This window comes from Corythoichthys intestinalis, chromosome 21 (genome assembly GCF_030265065.1).
Source record: "Corythoichthys intestinalis isolate RoL2023-P3 chromosome 21, ASM3026506v1, whole genome shotgun sequence".
NCBI classification, from domain to species: domain Eukaryota; kingdom Metazoa; phylum Chordata; class Actinopteri; order Syngnathiformes; family Syngnathidae; genus Corythoichthys; species Corythoichthys intestinalis.
In genome coordinates, this window is record NC_080415.1 from 18,512,896 (window position 1) to 18,525,358 (window position 12,463).

The window sequence follows — 12,463 nt, forward strand, 5'->3', positions numbered from 1 at the left end:
ACAGCCGGGTAAACTTTTCCCTCATAGCCCCATGTCTCATAAAGATGGATTTTTTTTGAGTCTCTGCGGGCTCTGCTCGGCGAGCAGCACGGACTCAACGGCATCGTTTGCTGCACTGGTGGTCCCGGTCGTTCTGCTCGGCCATCCAGCGCCTGGCATCCCGGGCGTCCTCTAGGTTGTTCTCCATTCGGTCGTCTTCCGCCGGCGGCCCGGCCGTGCGGCTCGGCCGTTCGTTGCCGTTGAATCGGGTTGCGGCTCTTACCAAATGCACTACTGCCATACGAGCAACGTCACTCTTGCAAGTCGGAAGTCGTCTCCACAACACAGATGGCGAACGACAGAGCAGAAAATGTGTTCCAATCCGCGGTATATTCAGTTTGAAATGACCAAAAACACATCGAGTCGCTAAAACCAACAGTCTGTCTCGCGCTAGCCATGTTGAATAAACTTCTCCGCTCTCCTCGTATGTTTATTTCAGCGCGCTAGTGTTTCTTGTCGCTTCACCAACGTCACGTCTGCCCGTCACTGATTGGTCCACTCCGCTGTCTGTTTGCTGTTGCTTGCTCCGCCCTGGAAATTTGATCCACGGAACGGTCGCCAGACTCTATCGCTGCAACAGCGGTGAGTCTGGAGTTCCAGGCAACTGTAGCCCAACTATAAAGACCGTGAGTGTCCGGATGTGAGCTGTGGTCAACAACAGCTCATATCTGGGTGTCCTCATTGTGTTTTACTGCTCAATAAATGGCTGCCTAGACAAATGCTGCACAGGAAGTAGACAGCAAAATCCCATTAAAAATGTCACTTGAACTTTTTGGCTGCCATTGGTGGCGATAGACGTCCAATCCATCTGAACTGGGAGGGCTGCACGTTCATTCGCTGCCACCCCTTCCAGTTAAAAAATGAATTGGGATGTCTACAAGTGATACACTAGTGACAAACTCATTTCTATTGTCATTAGCAGTCAATGAGTAAAAAAAAACGACAGAGCTGTATTGGTGCAGTGTGTTGAAGGCGAAGCTATCGCGCATACTGGCACGCGTGCGTGTGTGTGCACCGCTCCGATGCAAACTGTTGTCGTAATTGTCTCGGCGAGGCGGTGTTTATGGGTAACGACCCAGCCCAGCGCACTTGCTCCGTCTCCCCATCCAGTGACTAATTACCTGACTCCCTGTGGATTTGTTTCTTCCTTCCCCCGACAACTGTTCAGGTTGTTCTACCAAATGAGAGCGGGCTGATAAGTGCGGATACATTCAAACGAGCCAAACTAAACAGAGCCTGTTCGCTCGGCTCTTAGCTGTAGCACTCACAGAGTGAATTCTGTTGAAGACACTCGGCAGAGAAAGTTGTTGAAAATATCATTACGTCGAGATTCAAATGATTCCGCTCCATCTGAATTGTCTGTACAGTATTGTGTGCATTGCGCTGTTTAATTGGGTTGGGAAGCAGTGGAAAGTCTTGTTGTAAATTTAGATGGGAAGTTTGGATGAGGATATATTCTCAAATTGGAAACGTTCCATGGGAAATAAGCAGTATGTGAACTAGATTTTAATGTAGTTTTTTGTCAGTGTTTTACTAATACATTAACTGTATTCAAGTTCTGTATTTGGAGCCAACCGTCAATTTAATGAATTACAGTTTGTTCCTGTTAATCCCATATTTTTTTTATTTGACATTTAGGTTTCCAGCACAAAGTCATGGAAATTCACAACTAACAACTTAACCCTTACATGTATGACTTATAATTTCCCCGCTCCTAACATTTACAAGGCGCTCATTTAACTAATTGCTTGCAATTGACGGAGCTAGACGTCCAATGAACGTTTTGTGTGTATTCCTTTTTCAATTCATTTTAATTTAATTAATTTTAGGGCTGCAGCTATCGATTATTTTAGTCGCCGATTAATCTATCAACTTTAATTCGAATAATCGAGTAATCGGATTAGGAACATTTGATGGGTTGCAGAATTAATTTTAGGAGATGTAAAAAAAATTTAGGAGGAGAGGCTTGCTAAGATTGCATTTTCAAAGGAGCATTAAATGCGAATCCAAAATAAAATTTCTGAGTGTTTCCTCAAACTATGCAGAAATGCGCTTTCCTTTAAAAATAAATTAAAATACCTGAGCTAAGCCTCAAACGGTACTTTAAAAAATGAATAAATGAGGATCTAAGTGCAACAAGTGAAATGCTAAATTAAATGCTATAAATTGCTAACTTTTTTTTACAATGCGCTCAAGCATATATTCCCACTAAAAACGGCTAAATATACCTATAAATTAATTTACAAATGCATAAAAAAACATTAGCTCAAATAGAAACTTACCTTATGTTTGTCTTAACAGGGAGCAGCTGGATTCACCCATGTTAAATGAGTTATGTCATACTTACGGTTGCTGCTAGAGGGCAATGCATCCACTCATATTTATAAAACTAAATGCAAACACTTAAACAAATACTCGAAGCAGCAAAATTTGATTCAAAGCTTTTTTTCTAATCGAATTACTCGAGTTAATCGATTCATCGTTGCAGCACTAATTTTGCTTTTGATAACATTGTATTATTTTTTTTAATTTGAATATAATCACACAAAAATATATAAATTATTGATTAATGAAAAAATAAATTTAAAAAATGTTGATATTGAAGCATTTTTAAATGGCCAAAAATAGGCACTTGCCTTATAAAGGGTTAAAGGTCGTAAGTGTTTTTATTATTTTTGAATAACTGTCCGCTGTACTGACCACCGTCCCTTATCTTTGCAAACCTACTTATTAAATAAACTAATAATAGAGTTTTCTTCACCCCAAAAAAATTTTCAGCAACCAATGTTGCTCCGAACTCAAAATGACTTGAGTGGTTTGTCCAACGACATTAAAATCCTAAAGATATTTTAATTTTAAACCTCTGTACTCTTAGAATAAAATTTTAAACGTTATTTAAATAATTACACATTGGCACTTTAATTATCACAATGATTAATAAGGGAGACATTTTTGTTTGAAGAAAAAAAAGGAACATAAACAGGTAGTTTTTCAAGATTAGGTCATCTAATTTTAACAATCTAATATTACTGCATTACATACTGCAGTTGCCCTATATGCTGCACTTCATTTTCATACATATAATCCACGACATTGTGTTTTACTGCTACCTTAGTTTCAGGCTGAACAATAAAGTTTACAATGAAGCAGTCTGTCATCTTCTTCTTGGCTTCAGAGGAAGTTTGTCCGCACATGTGTTCTCATAATTAAACACGCTTTCATTCTTCTCCAGAGCCAAATTTAATCAGCAGTGTTCAGAAATGTAACCTCTAACCTTTTTTTTCTCTGTCTCTCAGGTGCTTCCTTTATGGGTTCCTTCCTGTCCAGCAGTTTGGGGTCACCGGCCGCCCACCCGCCTCACCCCTCGGGACCCGTTTCCTCCCCATCCTCTCCATCGTACAGGAGCGGACCCCATTCCAACGCCTCCCCTATCTGGTTCCCTCATTCGCACGAAGGTAACACTTGCACGCGCGCAACCGCACGCTTTCGGTCGCTGGTTAATCCAAGGTTTTGGTTTTGGGATTAGATGGCGATGAAGCCATTAAGTGGTTTAACCAACAGTGAGGCCAAACACATGAAGCTGTGATGCCTCAGATGACGCTACTTATAAAACGCACACACACATGCGGAACTCATCTGGCACTAGAAGCATGTGGCTTGTGTTTCGCGCTGGTTTTGGCAGCGGCTCAGTACCCCGACCCCCAAAATGGCTTTTAATATCTCCTTGAACACGCAACATCATAAGTAATTGTCACTCTTTGCAGCGTGCTTTCTATTTTTTTTTTTTTTTTTTTTTTTTAACATAGACTTTCTTTCACTCATCATCCTTTGCCCCCTGACCCACTTTGAGGCTTTTATGAGGTCGTACCACCCTCGTTACGCACACACGTATACAATTTCCATCGCTACAGAGGAAATTACATTGACTTACATTCATTTCCTGAGGACGGCATTTAACCGCAAACCGAGACTTGACCCTAAAATATAATGATATACTTTATGGTAGGCCTAATTTTTATTCTCAAAGACAGGTGTGTCCCGGCCGGCTTGCAACACCTATACAAACTATCCCGTTGGAGATATCCATCGTGAAAGACAATTGTGCTGAATATTTATTAACATTTTCAGAGATGTATTGATTTAACAACGTCTTACATGTGGTTGTATCGTAGCAGTGGTAAATGGACTGGTATAGCGTAGGCATGCGCCGGTATGATATTCTGATGGTTTGATAACCTTAAGCCAAAATATCACAATTTCACCGTATTACGGTATTGCAATTACAGCTCTAAAATGTGTTACTTTGACATATCTGGGTTTAAAAAAACAAACTTTTTTCCCATTTAACATGATTTTTATTTTTCAAAATATATTAGCAAATTTGAAAATAAGTATAATGTTAATTTAAAATAAATAAAAAGTAGGGCTGTCAAACGATTGAAATTTTTAATCGAGTTAATTACAGTTTTAAAATTAATTAATCGTAATTAATCGCAATTAATCGCAATTCAAACCATCTATAAAATTTACAATATTTTTCTGTAAATTATTGTTAGAATGGAAAGATAAGACACAAGATGGATATATACATTCAACATACGGTACATAAGGACTATTTGTTTATTATAACAATAAATCAACAAGATGGCATTAACATTATTAACATTCTGTTAAAGCGATCCATGATCCATGGATAGAAAGACTTGTAGTTCTTAAAAGAAAAATGTTAGTACAAGTTAGAGAAATTTTATATTAAAACCCCTCTTAATGTTTTCGCTTTAATAAAATTTTACAAATTTTCAATCAAAAAATAAACTAGTAGCCCGCCATTGTTGATGTCAATAATTACTTACACCATGCTCATGGATGCTGAAGCCTATAAAATCAGTCGCACCAAAGCGCCAGCAGAGGGCGGCAAAACTCCATAAAACACAACAAGTGAGCGTTTCACTGTGTACTGTCATTTAAATCTCTCTGAGCGGGGCATCTGCATTAATTGCGTCAAATATTTTAACGTGATTAATTTTAAAAATTAACGCCCGTTAACGCGATAATTTTGACAGCCCTAATAAAAAGATAACAAAATATTCTAAATAAAACGATAATATATGCAGTCCTTCAGGTGAGCCTAAACACACACCCCAGCTCAACATTATTACCACCAGAACAAAAATAAATGAATTATTTTCCATAAAAAGCACATGTGTATGACTCGTATCATGTTTATATCATACACACACTCTCTTTCTCAATAGCGAGGAAAACAAAAAAACACTTTAAACCACCGCTAGACACACTAAACACGCTGGAGTTAACTCGTAGCTGTTGGGAAACGTTCATGACAGTGTTTACTAACCTTTAATTTTGTATAAATCCGAAATCGTATTGGAGGTAGGCATGTGCCGGTATGAGATTTTGAGGGTATGGTAACCTTAAGCAAAAATACCGAGGTTTCACGGTATCACGGTTTTGTAATTATAGCTCTAAATTGTGTTTATAGCTCTAAATTTTTTGATGCATGGGTTAAAAAAAAAACGTTTTTCCATTGAACAGGATGTTTTAATTTTTCACAACATATTTGCATATTTAAATAAAATTGACAGAGTGCGTGTATATGATTCATATCATTATTTACACATTATGCATACACACACCCTCTTTCAACACAGGAAGTCGCCAGAGAGAAAAAACAGCACAGGCTGTATTATGAAAATGTTATTTTGAACATGTTTACAATGGCGAATGACTTTACAAAAGTAGGTTTATAGTAGAGAGGAAACTAGTTAACCGTCTTGGCATGCTAACTAGCCACGTTATCTCCCTCCTTAACAAACTTACGTCATAGTATTTGTTTTACCATCACTAGACACACTAAACACGCTGAAGTGAACTCTCGTAGCTGGTGGGGAATGTTCATGACAGCGTTTACTGACCTTAAATTTTGTGTAACGTGACGGATGATGGTTACATTAATGTGTAATTGTGTTGGAAGTGTTGCTTCATGGCAACCACCCTCCGCAAGCGCATCGGCTGTCCTTCCTCCTCTAAGCTGCTGCCGTTTGTTTCTTTTCTGGAGGCGAAGTACTCCCATTCTAGCGATTTTGTCTTTTTTGAGGTGAGGAAAAGCTAGGGTGTAGTGTCACCGACAGACACAGGACAGAGCAACAATCGAAGGGGTGAGCGCTACGGCTCCAAGCGATGGATTTATCGCTGCATTTTTAGGACATAAAAAATAGCTAATACTCTACTACTGCATGACGGAAAATGTTAGTGGTTTTTAAACTTTGACGTTTTCATACCACGGTAAACCTTGAAACTGGCACATGCCTAATTGGAAGTATTGCCTCCTCGGCAGCCACCCTCCGCAAACGTGTGTTTCATGTAGGTTGGCCCTCCTCTTCTAATTTGTGGCCGTCTGTAACTTTTCTGTAGCCGAAGTATTCCCATACCAGCGATTTAGTTTTCTTCGATGGGGGAAAAAGTTCAGTTTCACCTCCTCCGGCCATCGTGTAGCACCGCTGACTCACTGACACTGAGCGAGAAATTTCTACATGCATTTTTGGCACATAAAAATTAGCTAATACCTTGGGGACGGTATGAGGGCAAATTTTTGCGGTTTTGAAACCTTCACGTTTTCATACCACGGAATACCCTGAAACCGGTAATCAGCACATGTCTAGTATAGTGTACCAAAATGTTAGCTAATTGGCTGCCATTGATGGCGCTAGACATCCAATTCATTTTGACTGGGAGAGGGCAGTGTCAGGGAAACGCGGGAAGGCAGGTGGTGTGGACCCAATTGCAGGGAAACAAAAAGCAGCAAGGCAGGTGGCGGTGAACTCAAAACACGTTTTAATAACAACTAACCAAAAGCACAAAGTACAACCAAAAGGACTGGGGATCAAAAAGGCAATGTTCAAACCAAAACTAACTTAAATGAAGGGACTGGTACACGAAGGCCTGGACAGATCTTGACTTTGACACAGACGTAGACAAGGGGTAACGACACAACGAGGAACAGGTGAGCACAAGAGGATGCATGTTGGAGGATACAATGGGAGGCACAACAGGTGAAATCAATAGGCAATCACAGGGACAAGTCACACTAGGAGAAAACCAACACAAAACCTAACAGGCAGTCAAAATGAATTGGACGTCCAGCGTTTTTCAATAGCTTTCAAACAATCAAGGCCAGCCCCTCCCAGTTTAAATGACTTGGATGTCTATTGTGGTCAATGGCAAGCAAAGAGTTAAGAAAGACACTCATTTCTTTACAAGAATGTTGCAATAATATAGTGTTGCTGGACTTATTAAAGGAAATGTTCCACTGAAATATTCTCATAGTGTGTGAGGAAGACATTTTTAGACTGATTATTTGTTACTGTTTTATTTTTTCCCTATTTAGAAATAGTTTGTTTTTCTCTTTAATAGTTTTATAATTGTTGTATCACTATTTTCTCAGATAATCATAATAGCTACCTAGAGGTTCCACCCCTACTAGTCAGACACTAGACATTAGAAATTGGATACATTCAGTGTCAGCTAATTGCTTAATTTATCAAGCAACGTTAAAGCAGTTACAACAGTAGGAAGGTTGTTGATATTTTTCCTTAGTTTCAATGTTAAAATTGGTAATATTTCAAAGTTACTGTGTGGATAATGTAAAAACAGTTCATTTTTTGAACTGTTAAAGCGGTAACAGTAATGTCTCTTGACCTGTTAGTAAGCAATTAGACGTGTCGACAACGGTGCAGCACAAGTAACACCATATAGCTCAAAGTAACATTTTTCAAAGACCTCATATTGAGGTAAAAATCCAACATTTTTCTATGCAATACATGGATGTGGATGACTTGTGTACTAGACGTCCTACTTGTACGCTGAATTATCTCAGTATTTTGGATTAAAAAACGTAATAACGGAGCTTAAGCTGTATATCAAGGAGATTGAATTAAGTTTTCTACAGTTGCGTACTGATTGATGTGTGATTTACTGCGTCATACTGGCGAGTGTCACATATTATGCTTCTCTCAGGCTAAATATATTTTTAGGTATAAAACATAACATAGTCATGCAAGTAATATGTGTGGTGTACCTAATGAAGAGTCAAGTGAGTCCACATCTAGAACCATAGCGCCACAACACAGTAAAACCTCACCCGGTGAAACCTTACCCCTATTTCCACCATCCTCTCCCCGCACACGGTCCACAGGCCCCACCTTCAGGGCCCCCCTGTGGGCTAACCGACCTCCAACGGCTCCCTTCCTGATCAGAAAGATCTACACACACAGTGTCCTCCTTTGACAGTTAACCGTTTACGGTCAAACAATGAGTTTGACGTAGTTATCTGTACTTTTCAGGGGTATCTCTGTACGTGTTTTAGGTTTGTGTGTTGAGCAGGAGACAGTGTAACGTCTCACAGAAATTTTCTGAATGACGAGTCAGTTTTGATTTTACGCTTCCTTCACAGAATGTCAGAGAATAACAGAATGGAATCAGAACTCTTGACATTTCTGCTCATTTGATTCAAACGGAAGACTTTCAGCAGTCTATCAAATTATGTTCTTAATAATCAATGTCGTATTGATGCATGCCATTATTTTGATGACTGATGGTAAGCTCAATGAGCTCCATGTCGATATTGACTTTCACTGCTCATTTAGTAATGTAAACAATGTTGCTGTTAACAATGTGCTGATTCTATGAGCTTCACACGTTGTTAATCTCAAATCTCAAATCAGATCCGATCACGTAATTTTCAAAGTATCGGAATCTGCAAAAAAATATCGGACATGCCTTTTTAAAATATATATTTGTTTTTTAATTAAATCGTTTTCTAATTGTATTTAACGTTACAGACAAAATGTCTTACACTCATCCAGAGTCTTTAGTTTTGGCTTAAAGTAGGGCTATCAAATTTATCGCGTTAACGGCAGTAATTAATTTTTTAAAAATTAATGACGTTAAAATATTTAACGCAATTAACGCATGCGCTGCACGACCTACTCACGCATTGTTGTGTTCAATCTGTAATGGCGCCGTTTTACCTATTTATAGAGCTTAAAGGCAGCGTAAAATAAGTAGAGTGAATTTTGGCAGTCTTTGGAGCCTGTTTTTAATTGGGTAAAGCCTAACAATCCCTCTCTCAACAATCAGAAATATCGTGGAAAGCAATGTGGGGTAGCAAGATAGTAGTTGATCTTTTTCTTAACACCCTATGTTATTTCCCAACGCACATCAATTGGAGCCACTACGCACAGTCATGGTTGCACTTCCCATCATGCATTTGGGCAGAACAGTTAAATGGCTACAGTATCATTTACTGAAAGCTCAACAAATACACTAGATGGCAATATTTAGTCACAAAATACAAAGTCACATTTATCCTTGAAGAATTACAAGTCTTTCTAGCCGTGGATCCCTCTCACAGAAAGAATGTTAATAATGTAAATGGCATTTTGAGGATTTATTGTCATAATAAACAAATACAGTACTTATGTACTGTATGTTGAATGTATATATTCGTCCGGGTTTTATTCATTTTTTTCTTAATGCATTCCCAAAATGTATATGCTCGGGAAAAATTATCGGGAATGATTGGAATTGAATCGGGAGCAAAAAAAAAGCAATTGGATCGGGAAATATCGGGATCGGCAGATACTCAAACTAAAACGATTGGGATCGGATCGGGAGCAAAAAACATGATCGGAACCCTAGTTCTAATATGCCACAATTGTTCTCTTTTACTAAAATGTTATTAGAAACACATAAAATATTGCCATTGATTAAAAAATCTATAATATTTACTACAAATTTTGACCTACGGAGGGCGCCATGTTTTATGCGCGCAATGGACGCTCGGGGTGATGACATAGTTTGTTACTGTCACTAGACGCACACTACCGGTGCAATTCCTTCCTACGTGGCGAGACGTCCAACACATACGCACACCGGTTAAAAGCGGCGAATACCGTATTGGCCCGAATATAAGACGGTGTTTTTTTGCATTGAAATAAGACTGAAAAAGTAGAGGTCGTCTTATATTTGCGGTCTCGACATTATACCCATTCACGACGCTAGATGGCGCCAGATATCATTGAAGCGATGTTCTGTCATGACAGATCTCAGCTACTCTCAAGTTTAACCAGTTTGCAATGTTTTTCCTTATTCAGATTTGTTTCAAGACTACAGTTACAGTTAGTCTTCACTTTGATGGTTAATGCAGTTATTGCAATTTTGTTGTTTTATCACAATAGTTTATTAAATTTTACATTTTTTATTTTACATTTCAAAAACCAGAAGCCATTCATTTACGAATGTGTTTGCACTTTACATATTTAAATGTTCATATATTTAGATCTGAATGAGGCTAAATAACATGCCTTTTCTCTCAAATATATTGTTATAATCATTTGTTTCAGATGTACTGTAATTATTTTCTATATAAAAATTAATTTGGTGTTCGAAAAGTCTTTTTTCAAACTTGAGTCTTGGAAAAGAGGGGGTCGTCTTATAATCAATGCCGTCTTATATTCGGGTCAATACGTTACTTACTGTTTGTGTTTTTTTTTAAGTCTTTTATTAGCTTTTCATTGCCTCAAAATACTTTTTGCATGTGTTTTCCCTCTCATTTCTTGTGGTAGCTTTAAAGCAGATTGTTGATCTGTTGACCACAGTATTCACGCAGCATATTTAAACCACCCTTATTTGATATTACTATGTGTAAGTATTTTTTTAAGGCATCTGTAGTTTGTTCTGTCTGTATGCATCTAAACAAAACAAGGTGAAAGCGCACGGTAGTACTTTGGGTGTCAAATTCGCCTCTTGTAGGACGTTTAGCCGATGTAGCACATTTTGGCAGATCACCGGTTTTGTCCTACTCTTGTCTCGTCTCATCTCGTCTTTCCTGTTCACAAAGCTTTTGCTGCTCGATTTGTGAAATCCCGACAGTGCTGTCATGCTCATTAATGTTCATCTCGGGTTCAAATTGAAAGGGCTGAACAGATGACGTTTATGTCGCAAGGGTCATACTCTGGAAGACCGGCAGCGTAACCCAGTGACGTCACAGCCCTGCGACGTCAACAACAATGGCGACCTACTAGTTAAACTAATTTTCCAAATGGTATAAAACCGAAAAGATCAAGAGCGGTTTTAATATCAAATCATTTTAACTCAAAATAATGTCTATCTTTTAAGAACTACAAATTTTTCTATCCATGGTTCCGTTTAAGCAGATTTTAACGGTTTGAGCTGTCAGTGCATCATGGTTGAATGTATCAATTCAGTTCGTAGTTCGTATTCCTACTGGTTTGCCGAACTTGGCCACTAGGGACCAGTATAAAGACAAATACACGAGTCACCACATCATTTAAGTATTCAGGATTCAGGAAGCCGAAATAATATTAGTTATGTTTTTTGGGAGAGGTTAAAACACATATGCCAGTGAATATTGTTATATTGTCTGTCTACATGTGTTGCGCCACCGTTTGGATTCAAATTTCATTTGCTTAAAAAGTTACCATTTATGTTTGCATTAAGCTTGATGGTGCATTCCTGAGGTTGTTTTAACTCATTGGCTGCTATTGGCAGCATAAGATGTCTACTCATGATAAACTAGTGACAAACTCATTTGAATTCACAGCACTGGCGCTGAATGAGTTAAAGACTGCATATATTTACATTATCTCTGTTTGACAGCAACGATCAATAGAAATTGGCGTTAAACAGCTTGAGGCGTCTTTGGAAAAAAAAAAAAGAAAAAAAAAAGTTAACTATCCGCCAATGTGCTGCTTATTTTTAAGTTTACTTTACTGGCATCAACCAGTGCTCATATTTCAAGTTTGCAATCGTAATTCAAAACAAAAAGTCAGGCTAATGACGGGTCGTATTTTAAAAGCTTAACTCAACACAGCTGTACTGCACCGCTGTACACAAACGTAAAATAATAATTACTCTGTCGTAAATAACTGTTCAAAAAATTGATTCTGCATGTTTGCCTCTGCATCCAGAAAACATATGTTGTGTGCTCCTACAGTATATCATTTTTAGTGTTGCACTGATACTAAAATCGGTATTGATACCAATACAGTACTAAAATGTCGTCATCTGTATCGGGAAGTACTCTGTACTCTTGGAGAATTAGTTTCTGATCACCGGTCGCCCATAGACTTCATAACTGTATTGACGGGTCAAATCCGCCTCCAAGTAGGGGGCTGTCCTGCAGTCTGCTTCAGTTATTCACAGTCGGTCGCAGTTATTCAACAGATGCAGGGATCCAACGTTGGATTTAGGTTGAAAAAGTACGAAAGCTGTACTGTATACAAACAAATGTAAATATTATAGTTCTTGTGCCATGCATGCATTTTGAAACGTTGTGAAAAAAATCAAAAGGAGGAATTAGCCGCTGCAGCATTATCATTATACT

General features: G+C 38.4%; 1 protein-coding gene across 1 annotated transcript in view; it reads left to right on the forward strand.

The window, feature by feature from the left end:
* The window catches only part of bahcc1b (BAH domain and coiled-coil containing 1b), a 132,048-nt gene that overhangs the window by 50,466 nt on the left and 69,119 nt on the right, over nt 1–12,463 (forward strand). The window contains exon 3 of the mRNA XM_057825424.1: nt 3,336–3,494. Within this exon, the coding sequence (XP_057681407.1) occupies nt 3,336–3,494 (159 nt within the window). The remainder of the gene's footprint in view (nt 1–3,335; nt 3,495–12,463) is intronic.